Source organism: Macrobrachium nipponense, chromosome 33, assembly GCF_015104395.2.
Source record: "Macrobrachium nipponense isolate FS-2020 chromosome 33, ASM1510439v2, whole genome shotgun sequence".
In the NCBI taxonomy this organism is placed as follows: domain Eukaryota; kingdom Metazoa; phylum Arthropoda; class Malacostraca; order Decapoda; family Palaemonidae; genus Macrobrachium; species Macrobrachium nipponense.
In genome coordinates, this window is record NC_087219.1 from 39,925,230 (window position 1) to 39,944,085 (window position 18,856).

Sequence of the window (18,856 nt, forward strand, 5' to 3'; positions counted from 1 at the left end):
CTCTCCCTCACCTAAAGAGCGGGTGGAAGGAGTCGAACTTGTCGAGACCGCTGAAGCGTCATATGAAGCCTGACATAGATTCGAGCCCAGAGCGCTTCTCAGATGACGCTCCGTCTGCTATTAAGAAAGCGAAGGTGGCGTCAGCGTCACCTGACGCTTGCGCGGAAGTACCCCTTCAGTCTTCTTCCCCGAGTGATGACGAAAGGCGTCATGCACTAGACGTGGGAGAAGCGTCAAGAAAGATAATTATGGCAGTCCAGGAACAACTGTCATCTCTTGTGGGAGTTTTAGCGCCCCGTCGGAAGGACGTGACGCTTCCAATTAAGAAGTCTCGTCCTCTCTCACCTGCTCAAAGAGAAGCGTCAGACAGACGTGAAACTGCTAAACGTCTTACCGAAGCTTCGAGTTCGAGAGCTAGAACGGGGGCTTACGAGAGTTTCGTAAAGCCAGAGAAACGTAAGACGTCTTTTAGAAGTGAAGCGTCATTGAAAGCGGATCTTAGACGTGACGCTCCGTCCAATATTGTGACGCCAAGTAGGACGCCTTTAGAGAGCGGAGCGTCTTCCAGGCGCGAAGCAGTCATCAAGACGTCAGCAAGAGGACGTCAGCCAGGACGCTCAGAGAACGGGAAGCGTCATACAAGGCGTCTTCTAAAGTTCAAGAGAAGCCGGAGCTTGTGACGCCTTCCAAGTCTTTTAGAGCGGGAAAGAGGAAGGAGTATCATTCCCTTAGCCCCTCTCCTATTAGGAGTTTGTCTCCTCCAGAAGAGGAAAGTTCAGAAAGGAGAATGGAGTCTCAGATAGTTCCCGAGTTGGAAGAAAACTCGGATGATGAATATCATGGAAGAGAGGGTCTGTCCAACTATAAGGTTTTGACTACCCTGCTTCTGGAGGAGTATGGAGACGAGTTGACTCCTGCTGCTCCTCCTTCTCCGCGCGTCTCAGCTCTTCTCCAGTGCTAAGACGAAGAAGCCTTCGTCTTTTCTAAAAATGAAACCCACCATCTCGATGAAGAGGGCATTAAACGCCTTAGACTCATGGATGAAGTCTAAGAAAGACTTAGTCAGGACAGTCTTTTGCATGCCTCCAGCAAGATTAGCTGGGAAAAGAGGCATATGGTATAAGACGGGAGAGAATATGGGTATCGCTCTCCCTTCTACAACAGAGGCAGATTTTTCGACTTTAGTTGACGCTTCACGTCGACAAAGTCTCAATTCAGCACGAATTACGTGGGGTATTTCGGAACTGGATCATCCTCCCATCAAGGGGGACTCTTTCATGTATTGGAAGTCTTCAACTTCTTAGATTGGTCCCTTGGGGTGATGGCCAAGAAAGCCCATGATTCGGAAGGAATCGAACCTGAAGCCCTGTTATGCATTTTGTCTTGCATTGACAAAGCGGTACAGGATGGATCTTTTGAAATCTCTTCATTATTTGGAGCAGGTCTTTTAAAGAAAAGGACAGTGTATGGCGCCTTCTTAACAAAGGCAGTCTCGCATGCTCAGAGGGCAGCTCTACTGTATTCGCCTCTTTCTGACTTTTTGTTCCCTTCTCAGTTGGTGAAGGACGTTGCTCACTCTTTAACTGAGAAGGCGACTCAGGATCTTCTGACGCAGTCAGCTAGGAAGAAGAAACCTGTTTCGACATCTGACAAGAAAGGACCTAGTACATCAATGCAGCCCTTTCGAGGTGGTCCGACCTCCAGACCTCCCGCAAGAAGGAAGGCTCCGGAGAAGAGAGGTAGGTCTGCCTTTCGTCCCTTTAAAAAGGGAAAATGAAACATCTCTCCTCCAAGCACCAGTAGGTGCCCAGGCTCCTGGGATTCGTGGAGGCCTGGACACTGATAAACGCAGACGCGTCTTCATTGGCTATCATAAGGAAGGGATATCGTATCCCTTTTCCTGAACACTCCCCCCCTCTAACGTCGATACCAAGGGAACTATCAGCCAAGTACCAAGGACCCTGTGCTGAGGATACTCTTCGATCGATGGTGGAACAAATGTGGGACAAGAGAGCGATAGAACTAGTACTGGATCAAAACTCCCCGGGTTTTACAATCGCCTTTTTCTAGTGGCGAAAGCCTCGGGAGGCTGGAGACCAGTACTGGACGTCAGCTCTCTGAAACAAAATTTGTTCAGAAGGAGAAGTTCTCCATGGAGACTTCTGCTTCAGCGTCCTAGCGTCATTACGACAAGGAGATTGGATGGTGTCTCTAGATCTCCAAGACGCCTACTTTCATGTTCCCATCCACCCTTCATCGAAGAAGTACCTCCGTTTCATGACGGGGGAAGGATCTTTCAGTTCAGAGCCTTGTGTTTCGGCCTGTCCACAGCTCCTCAGGTCTTCACAAGCCTGATGAAGAATGTGGCGAGGTTTCTTCACCTCAAAGGAGTAAATATCTCTCTGTATCTGGACGACTGGCTCATCAGGGCCAGATCAGAGAGACAGTGCTTGGAGGACCTAATGTTAACTCTAGATTTGATCAAAGCGTTGGGATTGCTCGTGAACCTCGAGAAGTCTCAGCTGACCCCCAGACCTAAGACCTAGTCTATCTGGGGATTCGGATGGATTCTCGGGGTTTTCGAGTTTTTCCTTCGCAAGAGAGAATCGCGAAAGGTTTGCGAATAGTCTCTCTCTTCTTAGAGAAGGAACAAACGTCAGCGAGGGAATGGTTGAGCCTTCTGGGGACGCTTTCCTCGCTACAACAATTCTTCCCTCTAGGAAGACTACATGTACGTCCGCTTCAATTCTTCCTCAAGAGGTCTTGGAGCTGGAAAACCGGACAACTGTCGGACGTTTTTCCCATTCCAATGGAGATAAAGTCACACCTACAATGGTGGTTGCTCCCTCTGGAAGAGAACAAAGGGATCTCTCTAAGAACACAGAACCCAGACCTAGTGTTGTTCTCCGACGCGTCGGAAAGAGGTTGGGGAGCGACATTAGGCTCAGAAGAGGTGTCAGGCACCTGGGAACCAGCACAGGTGACTTGGCACATAAACTGCAAAGAGCTCTTCGCCGTACATCTGGCTTTGAAGAGCCTAGAACCTCTGGTATTAAACAAGGTAGTGCAAGTAAATGTGGACAACACCACCGCACTTGCCTACATTCGAAACAGGGAGGGACGCACTCCTCGTTCCTTACGAGCTGACGAGAGACCTATTACTTTGGACGTCTCACAGGAACATCTCCCTACTGACAAGGTTCGTACAGGGAGTAAAGAATGTGAGGGCGGACAGGCTCAGCAGGAGGAACCAGGTCCTTCATACAGAATGGACACTACACGAGGGAGTGTGTCTCGATCTCTGGTCTCTGTGGGGGACTCCTCATGTGATCTCTTCGCAACATTCATTTCAAAAAGGCTCCAGTGTTTTGCTCGTCGTGGAAGATCCAAGAGCACTTATGGTAGACGCCTTCCTGCTAAATTGGTCTCGAGTAGACGTTTATGCTTTTCCCCACCTTCAAAATCCTGGGGTTAGTAATGAAAAAGTTTGTGGCGTCAAAGGAGACGAGGATGACGTTAATAGCCCCCTTTTGGCCGGCCCAGGATTGGTTCACGGAGGTGGTAGAGTGGATCGTAGACTTTCCAAGATCCCTACCAAGAAGGACGAATCTTCTCAGACAACCACACTTCAAGAGGTACCATCAAAACCTCCCCGCTCTCGCTCTGACTGCCTTTCGACTATCGAAAGACTTGTCAGAGCGAGAGGCTTTTCTCGCGAAGTGGCAAGCGCGATCGCGAGAGCACGCAGAACCTCCACTACGACAAAGTATTACCAGTCGAAGTGGGAGGTATTTAGAAGGTGGTGTAGAGCCAAGAAGTTGTCCTCCTCCTCTACCTCTATAGCGGAAATTGCTGATTTCTTGCTATTCCTGAGAGTAAAATCTCACCTAGCCGTATCCACAATAAAGGGATACAGAAGTATGCTCTCGGCTGTATTCAGGAACAGAGGATTAGATCTGGCAAATAACAAAGATCTCCACGATCTCATAAGATCTTTTGAGACTTCAAAGTCTAAGGAAACAGTACCTCCGAACTGGAACCTGGACGTAGTCCTCAAATATCTGTCATCGGATAGATTCGAACCTCCTCATCTGGCATCGTTTAGAGACATAACTAGAAAATGTCTATTCCTAGTATCTTTAGCTACGGCAAAGAGAATTAGTGAATTACAAGCTCTGCAGGATAAAGTAGGATTCAAGGGAGACTCGGCTATTTGCTCGTTTAAGACCCTGTTTTTAGCGAAAAACGAGAATCCCACGAATCCCTGGCCTAAGTCATTCGAAGTCAAAGGAATGTCGAGTCTCGTAGGCAGAGAAGCAGAGAGGTCTCTATGCCCTGTTAGAGCACTGAAGTTCTACCTTCAGAGAAAGCGTCAGTTGGGAGGCTCTAGACAAGGTCTTTGGTGCGCGGTAAAAGACCCCACGAGACTGATGTCCAAGAATGCTCTGGCGTTCTTTGTAAGAAACGTCATTACGGACGCTCATAAGGTCTGTCCTGACGAACAGTTACAACTACTGAGAGTAAAAGCTCATGAAGTAAGAGCGGTTGCGACGTCTCTCTCGTTTTATAAGAATATGTCGCTTAAAAACATAATAGACACGACATATTGGAGATGCAACTCAGTATTTGCATCTCATTACTTGAAAGACGTGCGTGTGACGTATGAGAAGTGTTTTTCTCTAGGTCCTATCGTATCGGCAGGTACGATTCTGGGTACGGGAGCCGACACCAATCCTTAATTGTATATACTGTTCTTCTTTTTTGGATATGGTCGAGAGTCTCTTCGAACAATGGAGGACTTAGGCTCGCACGGGCGGCCGTCTATGTTGTTCAGTAAGAGAATTCTTGTCATATCCAATTAGTTGAGTATAATTTTTTTTTGAAAATTATGTATGTGTGCGTAGTGGTTTTTGAGTTACGGTTGTTGTGACGAGTTCTGGATAACTCGTAACAATCCTTAGTTCTAACATATGGTTAGGATCAGGTGGTCGGGATTGGTTGTGTGCTCCTTCATAAGGTGTATTGTCATATAAGTGGATCAGCACCCATTGACAAAGTCCTTTTAGGCTCTGCCGAGTAAGTGGATAAGACCCCATCGACAGACCCACAAGAACTCTTGGCCATAGATCACATATCTCGCTAAAGTTTCTTGAGGGTGATGCAGACTTACTGGAATGGGCGAACACCCACGAAGTCTACCACCTATCAGGTAGGAACCAAGGTTTTTTTTTTATACCTACAACATATGTTGTTTACCTGTCTATTCCATATAGTAGCTGTCTCTTACCCTCCACCGAAGGGTGCCAATCAGCTATGTATATATCTGACAGGTAAGTTGATTGTATGAAAATGATATTGTTATGATACAATAAAGTTTCATACATACTTACCTGGCAGATATATACAATTAAAGGCCCACCCAGCCTCCCCGCAGGAGACAGGTGGAAGAGAGAAAATATGATAGAAAACGGGGATGGTTCCTAGTCCTGCCGCCCAGGGCAGGCCGGTAGATCACCTGACCTACCTGTAGCGAGTGGCGCGAAATTTGAATTTCTGTCAGGGACGACGGAGTCTTAGCTATGTATATATCTGCCAGGTAAGTATGTATGAAACTTTATTGTATCATAACAATATCATTTTTGTTTAGGGTTTGCGTGAATGAAGGATGTAAGGTGAGGTTGCCGAAAGCTTCGGTAGACCCCCACACAGTTTGCATGAAATGCAGGGGGAATGAATGTTCTTTTGCTAAGGGATTGAATGAAGAAGAATATAAGGCTCTCTCTTCTTATGTTAGGAAGTTGGAACGTGATAGAGTGCGTAAGGCTTCCTCTAGAAGTTCTAGTAGATCTAGAATGAGTGAGTTGGATGTGGATCCTAATGCTAACGTAGAATTAGAACCTTCTTCCCAAGTTGCAGCCCCTGCTCCCCGCACCGAAGCCGAAGATTCGCCTTTGGAGGCGGCAGCTCTGAGAGCCACGATTCGTTCTATGGATCAGAAGATTCGTCAGTTGGAAGGTAAGGAGAGTGTTAGTGATCAGTGCAGTGTCCCCAGTGTTGTGGAGGGTGCGTCTGACGGCTCCTTAGTGCCTCTAGGCCTAGACCTCTTCCAGACTCCCAGTTCCAGTGGGGGAGGTGGAAAGTCGAAAGCCGCAAGAGGGCTAGGGAGAACCCCCACCGGTCAGGCGTCCCCCTCGGCAGATCCTGAAGTACGCTCCCGAGGCTGCCTCGGATCGCTACAAGAAGGAGCTACTACGCCAATGCTTCTCCTCTTCGTCGTCTCCCTCTCCGAAGAGAGGTTGGAACTCCCCGGATGCGTCGCGCCCGTTGAAGAGGGCTTGGAAGGCTCCCTGCAGTCCTTTGGCTTCTAGTCCGGAGGTTTTCCCGGAAGAATCGTCGGTGGAGGCGAAGAAACCCAAGAAATCCTGTGAGCGTTCTTCTTCTCGCGCTCCGCGCTCGGCGCCTGCTTCCGAGGAAGAACAACAAGATTCGCCTACGAGAGTACTCGCGGGACTTCAAGCTCAGATCACGGCGCTAGCAGACTCTCTAGCAGTTAGATCACGTAGGAAGAAGGACGTTTCTCTTCCGATCAAGAGATCTAGGCGCCGCTCTTCAGAGGATCGTTCTCCTCGTTTTAGGCGTTCTCCTTCATATGGGGAGGTTTCGTATGAAGGTAGGGGCTCGCGTGAGCGCCCTCTGCTCGCCTGGCTCTCTTTTGACTTCAAGGCGCCAAACATCGGTAGGACGCTCTATGGAGAAAGAAGTTTTTTCTCCAGATTGGATTTCCGCTTCCGGTAAGCGCACTGCACCTGCTCATCACGCTATTTCTTCAACTCCCTCGCGTGAGACTTCTCCTCAGCAGCCTCAAGATTCTAGAAGGCGTCCTTATGCAAGTAGGCGTTCTTCGTCCAGATGTCACTCTCCTCGAGTGTCGGATCGTGACTTCTCTCCTGACAGGCATCAAGAGTCTGGTAGGAGTCGTGTGCATGATAGACGGCCTGCTGTTAGCCGCTCCCCCCCCGCAAGGTAGGCGCCAAGAGCCTACTGCACATCGATCTCCTAGTAGGCGCTCGTCTCTTTTAAGGCGTCATACTCCTGATTATTCTCCTCGGGGCAGACAACAAGAGTCCTTTCAAGCGCCCTTCTCCGTGTAGGCGCTCTCCCGCTTCTAGGCGCACTTCTCCTGACCGTTTGTCTCTTGGTAGACAACAGGAATCTCGGAAGCGCCCTTCTCCAAGTAGGTGCTCGTTAGCTTTGAAGCGCCCTTCTCCTGAATGTTACCCTCTTGTTAGACGTCAAGAGTCTCGCAAGCAGCCTTCTCCTAGTAGGCGCATTTCGCCTTCCAGTCGAACTTCCGTGATCGTACGCAACTGGACAGGTATGGAGAGCCGCGCAAGCGCTCTGCTCTCGATAGGCGCTCTTCTCCTGGCAGCCGCTCGCCTCGGGATAGGCGCAAAGAGTATAGTAGGCGCTCGCCTCCTCGTAAGCGCCCTGTGGATATTTCCGAGGATTCTCGAGTAGGAGCCCTACCTCCTCCTTCGGCTGAGATTCCGTCTACCTCGAAGAGGGAGTCTCATCGTAGGCATCCCAGATCTTCTCTTCATTCTCCAGTGGATGTGAACTCTTCTAAGAGAAGGCGTTCTCCAACCTCTCGCTCAACTCCTACTAGGATCCCTTCGTCACCTAAGGATCTTCCGCGCTCGCCTCGACAAGACGTCCTAGAAGGTTCGGATGAGGAACCGAACACTTCTGCTGCTGTGTCTTCTTACAAGAAGCTTACAGAGCTACTTTTGCAAGTTTTTGGGGATTCCCTTTCTCCTACGGCTCCTCCTTCTCCTCACTCACTTTTTTCAACGGCGAAGACAGCGAAGAGTTCTTCTTGTGTGAGGATGAAGCCAACTCTTTCTATGAAGAAGGCACTGAGGAGTTTTGGTTCCTGGATGGCTTCCAAAGAAGAAGCGGGGAAAACGATGTTCGCTTTTCCTCCTTCGAAGTTATCAGGACGCGCTGGTTTCTGGTATGAAACAGGAGAGTCCTTAGGATTGGGTCTACCGTCTTCGGCTGATTCGGATTTTTCGGCGCTGGTAGATTCGACAAGGAGAACTGCCCTTAACTCTGCTAAGACGACTTGGGCAATGAATGAATTGGATCACATGCTCAAAGGCATGTTTAGAGTGCTAGAAGTATTTAACTTCCTTGATTGGTCGTTGGGAGTCCTAGCCAAGAAAATTGAAGTGCCAGAGTCAATTTCGCCAGAAGATCTTATGTGTGTTTTGTCTTGTATGGACAAGTCGGTAAGAGACGGAGCGAGTGAAATCGCCTCCCTGTATGGGGCCGGATCGTGAAGAAGAGGTCGGTTTATTATTCCTTCTTAACGAAGTCTGTCTCCCATGCCCAGAGGTCTTCTTTGCTGTTTGCTCCTCTGTCTGCTCAGTTGTTCCCTAAACATCGAGTGCAGGACATTTCAAGATCACTGTCGGCCAAAGCCACCCAGGACCTTTTGGCACAGTCGGCAAGAAAACCACCTCGCCCTTCCTTCCCTACCAAGGCTAAGAAGGAAAAAGCAAGTGTTCGAGAACCCTTTCGAGGGGCGTCTTCATCAAGAACATCTACGTTTAGAGGTCGTAGACCTTCAAGAAGGGGTAAGACTTTCCGCCAAGTCTGTTAAAGCCCCCAAATAACTTGCAAGTCCTTCAAACAACGGTGGGCGCCAGACTCTTAGAGTTTGCAGGAGTCTGGGCCCAAAAAGGGGCGGATCCTTGGACCCTTTTTATTTTGAGGAGAGGTTACCTCATCCCTTTCGTCGAAAGACCTCCCTTGACGACCATCCGAAGGGAACTGACGGCCAGGTACAGAGACCCCATCATGAATCAAGCTCTCCATCTAGCAGTAGATCAGATGCTGGAGAAGGGGGCTATCGAACTAGTGACAGACCATCATTCATCGGGCTTCTACAACCGCCTTTTCCTAGTTCCGAAGTCCTCAGGGGGATGGAGACCGGTGTTGGATGTAAGCGCCCTGAACTTCTTCGTAGAAAAGAAGAAGTTCACGATGGAAACGCCTTCATCAGTGCTGGCAGCACTTCGTCCAGGGGACTGGATGGTTTCCTTGGATTTACAGGATGCTTACTTCCACGTACCGATCCATCCTTCCTCGAGGAAGTTTCTCAGATTCATGATGGGGGGGAAAATTTTTCAGTTCAGGGCTCTGTGTTTCGGCCTCTCGACGGCCCCTCAAGTGTTCACAGGGGATTTTTGAGGAATGTGGCTCAATGGCTTCATTTGAAAGGGGTGAGGATATCCATGTACCTCGACGATTGGCTAATAAGGGCCAATTCAGAAGATCGTTTGTTTGAAGAAGGACTTACAAGTAACTTTAGAATTGACGAAGGCTTTGGGACTTCTCGTCAATTTCAAGAAGTCGTCACTAATTCCCGAGCAAGAGTGTGTGTATCTCGGGATACAGATGAACTCTCTGAGTTTTCGGGCTTTTCCCTCGCAGAAAGGATAGCCCGAGGATTCGAGAGAGTAACAACCTTCTTAGGGAAAGAAATATGCACAGTGAGGGAGTGGATGAGTCTGCTGGGGACGCTCTCCTCGCTGGAGCAATTCGTTTCCCTAGGAAGGTTGCACCTGAGACCGCTCCAATTCTTTCTTCATCGGAATTGGAGTCGTCGTTCTCAGGATTTGACGTTCTCCCTGTCGTTATCCCAGGACATCAAGAAACATCTCTTATGGTTGGGGACAGATCCCAACCTCTTTGCGAAGGGACTGTCTCTTCAATCACAGACCCCCAACCTGGTGTTGTTCTCCGAGCGTCGGACACGGGGTGGGGTGCAACTCTGGGAACCAGCGAAGTGTCAGGTACCTGGGTGGGGGACCAGGTAGCCTGGCACATCAACAGAAAGGAGTTGATGGCTGTATGGTTGGCTCTGAAGGCTTTCGAGCCCAAAGTCAGAAGATCGGTAGTGCAGGTCAACGCGGACAACACTACAGCTCTGGCATATATCAGGAAACAGGGGGGACGCTTCCTTCTCCCTGTACGAGACAGCAAGAGACCTTCTTCTGTGGACAGAAGAAAGAGGAATCAAGCTTCTCACCAGGTTCGTGCAGGGAGAAAGGAATGTAAGAGCAGATCTCCTCAGCAGGAAAGATCAGGTCCTTCCCACAGAGTGGACCCTTCTCTGGATGTATGCCAAGCCTGTGGAAGTTATGGGGCAGGCCACACATAGACCTCTTGCCACGTCAAAGAACAAGAGGCTGGATCCTTACTGCTCTCCGATATCGGATCCAGAGGCATTAGCAATAGATGCTCTTCTTCTGGACTGGAACGGACTCGACGTCTACGCGTTTCCCCCCTTCAAGATCCTGGGGCTAACCTTCAAGAAGTTCGTAGAGTCCGATTCAACGAGAATGACCTTAATCGCTCCCTTTTGGCCGGCCCAAGAATGGTTCACAGAGGTACTGGAATGGTTGGTGGACCTTCCAAGACCGCTCCCGCTAAGGAGCGATCTACTCAGACAACCCCACTTCGACAGGTACCACAAAAATTTCCTCGCTCTCAGTCTGACTGGCTTCAGACTGTCCAAAGTTTGGTCAGAGCGAAAGGCTTTTCAGCAACAGCTGCTAAAGCAATCGCAAGAGCGAGGAGACCTTCCACCTTGCGTGTATACCAGTCAAAGTGGGATGTCTTCAGACGTTGGTGCAAGAGGAAGAACATTTCCTCTTCCAGTACCTCTGTGACCCAAATTGCGGATTTCCTTATTTTCCTCAAAGAAGAATGTCATCTGGTTGTGTCAACTATTAAGGGATACCGCAGTATGTTGGCGGCGGTATTTCGGCATAGAGGCTTAAAGATATCCGATGATAAGGACTTGCATGATCTTATTAGATCATTTGAAACCATTAAGCGTCCTCATGGGGTACCAAACTGGAATCTAGACGTAGTTCTACAATTCCTTGGATCGTCTAGATTCGAACCTCCTAGCTTAGCCTCTTTCAAGGATCTGACGAAGAAGGCTATCTTCCTTTTGGCCCTTGCTACAGCTAAGAGAGTGAGTGAGCTCCAAGCTATTGAGGGCAATGTAGGGTTTAAGGAAGATTCTATGGTGTGTTCGTTTCTTCCAAATTTCCTTGCAAAGAATGAAAACCCATCACGGCCTTGGCCCAGGAGCTTTGAAGTTCGTAGTTTATCTTTTCTAGTAGGGGAAGAGCCTGAAAGAACTCTTTGCCCTATGAGAATTATGAAGTATTTCCTTAAGAGGAAGGAACAACTTAAGGCGAATCAAGATGTGCTTTGGTGCTCTGTAAGGACCCCACTCGGCCCATGTCGAAGAATGCTCTTTCCTTTTTTCTGAGAAGCCTTATTACAGAGGCACATGTTGCTTGTAAGGAAGAACATTTTAAACTACTGAAAGTGAAAGCTCACGAGGTGAGAGCCATCGCAACTTCGCTTGCATTCAGAAAAATATGTCTGTGCGGAACTTGATGGAGGCGACTTTTTGGAGATGCCAATCGGTTTTCGCAAACCACTACCTACGTGATGTAAAAATCACATATGATAAATGCTTCGCCTTGGGTCCTTTCGTATCGGCGGATTCGGTGCTGGGGCAGGGAGCTGAAACTTATCCTGTGTAAATTCTTTATATGTTACCCTATATTTTATATTGTTGTTTTTTGGTTGTCTGAAAGAGGTTGCAGGAGGCACCTCTTTTTGTCGTAATATTAACCCTTTGTATTTTGGTTAGGTGGTCTGGTGGGTTTTGGCTCCTTGCAGAGGTAGTGGTAAGGATCTGTTAGGTAAGCGGACAAGGTCCCTCTAACAGCATCCGACTTGGATTCTACCACAATAGGGGATCACATATCCCAGTGGTAGATCCGAGAGTCTTTCAGCATCAGGTCACGTCCTAGCTGTAGCTCTCCAGGCAATGCAGACTCAGAGATAGTATCTATGAAGTCTTCATCCTGAAAAGGTGAGAACCAAGGTTTTTATATCCTACAACATTAGTTGTTTCCCGTCTTACCTGTATTATTGAGCTGTCTCTTACCCTCCACCAAGGGTGCCAATCAGCTAAGTATATATCTGTCAGGGAAGTTCATGTACAAAAATGATATTGTTAAACTACAATAAAGTTTTGTACATACTTACCTGGCCAGATAATATTAACGATTAATGGCCCAACCCAGCCTCCCCTCAGGAGACAGGTGGAAGAGAAAAATCTGACAAGCTTACGGGAGTGGTTCGTACATCCGCCACCCAGCGGCGGGTAAGGTAGACCACCTGACCTACCTGTCGCGTGTGCCGCGAGATTTGAAATTCTGTCGGGAACGTCGGAGACTATAGCTAGCTAAGTATATATCTGCCAGGTAAGTATGTACAAAACTTTATTGTAGTTTAACAATATCATGTTCATGTTTATTTTGTGAATTCAGTATTCATTTCTTAAACAAAATAACAAGTTAATTAATTGTATCCCTTCTATATTGAATGTTAATGGTGGTCCCCAGTTGGAAACAGGTTTTTGGTAGTGGAAAATAACAAGAGCAAGCAGAAAGTAGTTATCTGTTGTAACCTAACCTAACTTGGGACACTAAGTCCTCCTTTAGGGGTGTTGATGACGTGGCCCCCAGTTGTAGAACTAAACACCTGGTAATTAAAAGTTGGTGGAGTCTGAAATCATCCAGAAATTTAATCATGAGAACTTTTTTTTTTATTGGATAAATATGCTACTAAGCCATTATGTGAGATAATATTTTATGAAATAAACTTAGGACTGTCGGTTTAGGGTTGATAATATATGGACTTGGAAAAGATGTTTGATATTTTGTAATGCAAAGGGTATCTGTAAAATTATAGCAAACGGTTTATTTCCCATTGGTTTATATAGATATCTTACATAGTGGTTTTGTTTGTAAAGCTATTCATAAGTAGCATTATCATGCACTTTATTAACCTTAGGAAATGTGCAATCTCGTAACCATAGTAATTTTAAACCACATACTTTTGTTGAATACAACGCATAATGGGTACCTTTCTTTTTCTTTCCAGATAGAAATGTTAAGTCTTCTTAAAAAGGAGATTGCAGACAAGAAGCGCAACTTGGAAGAAAGCAATGTCTTAAATAGTGGAAAAAAATTTTTCAGACGAGGAGACCTGAGTGCCAAGCAGACTGAAGAATACTGGCAACGACATGGGTACAGGTCACAGGATGGAAGTGATGGACGCGGAGAGTCCTCGAGTAATAATGGAGGTTCTTCTTTATCACAGGACAACGTAAACAAAGATCTAGGAGATGCTCCAGAGTTACCACGTGTTGAAGTTATTCGTCGATTACGTGAACGTGAAGAGCCAATTTTACTGTTTGGTGAGAGTGAACACGATGCTTTTCGAAGACTTAGGAGACTTGAAATCCTGGAGCCAGAAGTAAACAGAGGTTTACGTAATGATTTTCAGGAAGCTTTAGAACGTGTGGACCAAGCTTATTTGAATGAAATTTTGAAAACTGAAGATGGTGATGGAGCACGTAATGTGGCTCTCTCTGGAGAAAACATTACTATGGAAAGTGTTATTGAGATGGCCAAGGACCTCAATAGTGGGAATGCCAGTAATGAATTGAGATGTAAAGTTATTCTCAAGTTTGTTCAGCTTATTTTACAGCTATGGGGTAGTAAACATAATGCTAGACCTGAAGCAGAGAAAATGAGTGTGCGAGGCAAAATTGATTCTGCAACTTATACTCAGACCCAGGCATATTTAAAGCCACTTGTTAAGTACTTGAAGAAACGATCTCTACCTGATGATATCATGGAGTGCCTCATAGAAATTGTTCAACATTGTCTCGATCGAGATTACGTGAAGGCAAATGATGCTTATCTTCAAATGGCAATTGGCAATGCACCATGGCCAATTGGTGTGACTATGGTGGGTATTCATGCTCGTACTGGACGAGAAAAAATTTTCAGCAAACATGTCGCTCACGTATTGAATGATGAAACACAAAGAAAATACATTCAAGGGCTTAAACGACTTATGACAAAATGCCAGCAATATTTCTCTGCAGCACCATCCAAGTGTGTAGAGTATCAGGCTGTTTCTCAGTAACTTTTTTCCCTTCATCATCATCCTCGTAATTAATGATTTTACATCAGATTTCCCATACCAATGTTAGATGTGAATTGAGTTGTCTCCATAGTCTTGAAGCCCCATTTGTTCTGTGTGTTTTTTTTTTTATCATTTTCATACCTAGTACGTATAGTTTTTTTTTTTTTTTTTTTTTTTTTTTTTTTTTTTTTTTTTTTTGCAGTGAAGATAACATACAATTTCTACTTTCCTGTTATAACTCTTCCTGCTTCCTCACTACTCATTCATTTGTTCATATTCATATCATTAATGATGTTTTAATTCTATTTGAAATGTAAAAATTACCATACATTGTAGTACAGTACATATATGTATTTTTGGTAAAGACTGTTTTATTTTCCTTTAGTGAACAAATTGAAATATGGATGTTTACCATACACATTTTAGAAATTTTAATTATCTTGTTTTATTGCAGAAATGTTTAATGTATTTATTGTATGATGAATTAGATTTTACATTGTAAGTTTAGCTATTGTTTGCGGAGTTTTTCAATATCTTGAAAAAAATTTATTCACTTTTCAAAGATTCATGGCAAAGATATGCTCAGTTTATGAGGGACTTAACTTTTTTGTTTTAGTTGCAGACATAGAACTAGTAATGCAATGTACAGTACAATACTTGAATAAGGTTGTAACACATTTATGTAATTAAGAAGTAAGAATGAAAGTACTCAAACAATGTAGTCTTGCATGTTTACTGTACGTAATAATTAATAGTTTTCAGTGATTTTTATAAATAGACATATTTTCTTGTTTATAACTGTATGATTATAAAAACCATCAGTGATCGATAAGGAAAAAAAATTTTAATGAATGGATACATTAACATTGAATTACACCTCAGTTCAAAATGTTAAAAAATTAATATTTCAACATAAAAAACCCAAGCATAAATGATTCACTAAGTAAAATGAAAGGCATTTATTACTAAATCCTTTGAGAAGTCATTGGGCTCCAAATACTGTAGACTGAAAGCAATAACTTAAAGAAAACAACCACAAAATCCATTAGAGAGAGGCAGACTGTGACAAATCACAACAGAAAGGGTGTAAAAACGAAGATACTGTATGTACACTGTAAGAGTGTTATTTCCAAAGGAGAATCAGAGGGCAAAATACTGTGTGATTTACAGTATAGAGATTATTGTGGAGGTAGGTAGTGAAGTGAATAAAAAAGAAAGCCATAGGTCACTCATCTTGGACAAAAGTGAGCCTCACAAAGATGCTCCAGATGTTTATGATCAAGAAGTATGCTGTCATTAAGTAACAGACGGTCCTGGATTATCTCCCATCCCAAAGAAGTTTGTTCTTCACAAACTTACTTGCATTTAATCTGTTCAGCTTATATGGTATGATAGTTGTTACTCAGAGTAATAATCCAGTAACTGTACTTATATCCGATATCTGATTTTTAGGAAAATTCAGTTGTTCAGCCATTTTCCAAAATAGTTCTGCATCTTGAAGTGAGATGAAAGACAATGAAACAGAATACTAGTTATACAAAGCCATGATAGCAAATATCATTTTCATGTGGTGTGGGAAATAATGTGTAATAATGTTTGGTACATCTTTTTATCACTTTTCACAGCCATTACAAGTGGCAAACCTGAAAGTGAAGTTCATCAATGCATACTATGAACCCTATTATGTTCTCTTTCCAAAATGGCCTTAACATTTGGCAGGCATTTCAAGGAGAAAAGTACGTATACTCATAAGGTGTTTTGTGTTCCAAAGAATACTCAGTTATTGAAAAAACTGGAGGTGTATGCTATTCAGCAGCAATTAATGGAGGAGTTTTCTGTGAGTTCTTTCATCTTTTATGTTATTAAAAAATGAACAAACCAAATCCTTGCATTCATGATTCTGGGACTTTCAGTCACAACCTGCTTGAAAGCTTCATATAAGAGGCAAAAGTATTTTAAGAAGACATGATTACTGACCTGTAAGTCTTCTCTGAAGAGTGGTCACAGAATTTCAGTGCCGGCTGTGGCACATGGTAAATGGGTATGGTGATGGTGAAGGAAACTGAATCATTGACTGACCCCATACAAGAATATGAGGAATACCTCTGCCAAATTTAGAGGGTTAATAGGATAGGTCAACCTCATAGTGCATAACTTTGTTGAGTTCATCCGTCACTTGAGTAATCTTGTGTAAAGAAAAATTTATGTTTTGTAGTTTGTTTTCCACAAAGCATAACCTTGTTAATATGGTTAATTTACCAAGGAGTGATGGAAAAATGGGAACTCTTGATATGCATCTTGGCACAAAATTTATTCAGTCCTTTCTGCAGCCAACTTGTTTGAGATGCCTCAGGCACCACCCTAAGCATGCACATCAGGAAGGACATTTTTCCATAGATCTAACAAGATGCCAATGCACCAGTGGTTGTGGAGCTTGTAGGTAGTGCCTCAACTTGAGTACGTAAGTCCAGTCTAGAGGTACTCGACACCAAGACACCAAAGACAGTTATGATCACGAAGCAGTGAAAGAGCAGCAGAACAGACGGTTACAAGGGAGATTGCATCAAAGACATTTAAGTGAATCCTCCAATGTACTAAAAAAATTGTATAAAAGTGCCAATGATGCATTTTTTAAACAAGTAACAGTTTATGACATGTTCAGATTAGGTATTTAAAAAAACTCTTCCTCATTTGTTGCTCTGTGCTTATGCCAGCCAAGAGCTTTTAACTTCTTTTTTATCCAGGACCACAGAAACTAGAAGGTAGGTGGATAGGCTTGAAAATTTTCAAGGCTGATGACCACCTTGAGACCTTCATGGTTGATGATCCTGTTGTAGTTTTGATCTCCCGTGGCAGTCTTCACTGAACCCTTTGTACATGTGTAACAATGTGAGTAATAAAATAAAGTGAACTGGTATTCTAGAAAGTGGTTGAATAGCGGGATTTTTGGGTGTTGCCATTTGTGTGCCTTATGTCACACTATAGATGGTACTAGGGGTTCTTTGTAGCATCTCTTTATTCCAGCTGCCTTGTTTTCTGCATTTTACCCCCTTATTCTTTCTCTTTGATTTGTCACATAGGTATCTAACCTCTTTAGATTACCATCTCCAATTTTCATCCAATAAGTTCTTCAGATGATCTCGCAAGAATATAAAAAGGTGATACATCTGTCTTTTAAACTAATATGGTGACAATAATAATGAGTGTTGTGTATTACATTTAGCTAAGAAAACGCAGTTGTGGTATAAGTAATAAGGCCAGTTATATTTAACAACGGACTGCCTGTGATTAACCAACAAGCCATGCAGGAAACTGAGGGGAAGGCTGTATGGTTAACAGGAGTTTGATACATCAGAACCAGTACTGCTCCTATTATTCCTATTAAATGCATCCAGTGTTATCATCTCTATTCTTTCCTCCCCTTTCTTCAGATACAGACATTCTTTGCTGTGTCAGTTTGTGAATCATCCATAAAAAGTTCCTTCAAATGTCGTTCTTTACAGGTACAATTGTATGTGGATGCCTCATGATTGGGTTAGTTACCATCTTTTAGTGTTCTTATGACCTGTTGGAGTTGCAAAGTATTGTGAGCCCTTATGGATTGCTTATTTCTGGAATCAGTAAGAGGCTGAATAGACATACAGAACTTACTGGTCATTTTTATAAGCAGAGACCTCATAATTTTTTGTTTCACACCAATGGTAATCATCATCATTCATGGCAACATCTTGGCAGTGCTATATCCTGCACTGGTATATAGAGCACCTAGTATCTTCGTTCCTGGGAGGAGATAAGTATTGACAGAAACAGACTTACCTGAATCAAAATGTTTCATAAAGTAGTTACATCCATGAGTTTATAAGTACAGTAGTTGTGGAAATTCTGGGGTATATTAATGGTGGTGGTGCTGTAAATAGAATTTTAACCATGAAGACTGTCATGCTTAAAAATGAACTTATTGGAACTGATTACCAACTGAGATAAAAGCAGACTAACAATATGCGACCTGAGTGACTGGATATATTTAGTATTCACATGAGTGTAGTGATAAGGTCAGGGAAAGGAGAGGTGATTCTAGGTGCAAACTGGGTGGCCGATGTTTCAATTGGAGTTGCCTGGAGGTAGTAAAGAAAATTTTCAGACACATTAAACTCTTAAAGAGTTTGCCAGTGAAAAAAAAATTTGAAATTTGTCTCAGTAAGAGTGAGATTATGACAGAAATTTGTAGGTAGGAAAACTGGAGTAATAGATGCTAACAAGTATAATCCATACTGGTATTTGAGAATTATCTTATCTGATAGTAGGAGGGAGGAGAGATCAATTACAAAATAGGGAAGGCAAGGAAAGTAAAAGGATCCATATAAAAAGTTTAGAAAAGAAGATGAGTGGCTATGGAATCAGAAGTTGAGATGTATATGAGGGGATTATTAAACCACCAATCCTATACAGAAGTGAATGGGACAGTGACTGACTTCTCTCTTGGATAACTTACTGGAAAAAAAAATTTTTGAACTGGTTATTCAAACTTTGGTGGTGATCCTAACCTTACCTACAAGAGGGTTAGTGTTTGATTCCTTAGTGAGGCAGAGGGACATAGTACTCTTGTTTTATCCCACTTCATTTTCTTTTCACTTGAGTAGTGAGTTACATACCTGCTAGTTAGTAGACAGGGGTGAGTTGCAGACAAATAGTTGTTGAGTATGGGGCTAGCAACTTCACTTCAAATTACCTGCTAAAAATTGAAAGGGTAACATCATTG

The 18,856-nt window shown here is 44.0% G+C and overlaps 1 protein-coding gene across 1 annotated transcript in view; it reads left to right on the plus strand.

Annotated features, from left to right (window-relative positions):
• Positions 1 to 14,291, plus strand: part of LOC135203105 (pre-mRNA-splicing factor 18-like) — a 47,933-nt gene extending 33,642 nt beyond the window's left edge. Inside the window, exon 2 of the mRNA XM_064232736.1 lies at positions 13,045 to 14,291. Within this exon, the coding sequence (XP_064088806.1) occupies positions 13,051 to 14,097 (1,047 nt within the window). The 5' untranslated portion in view covers positions 13,045 to 13,050 and the 3' untranslated portion in view covers positions 14,098 to 14,291. The remainder of the gene's footprint in view (positions 1 to 13,044) is intronic.
• The last annotated feature ends 4,565 nt before the right edge of the window (positions 14,292 to 18,856 follow it).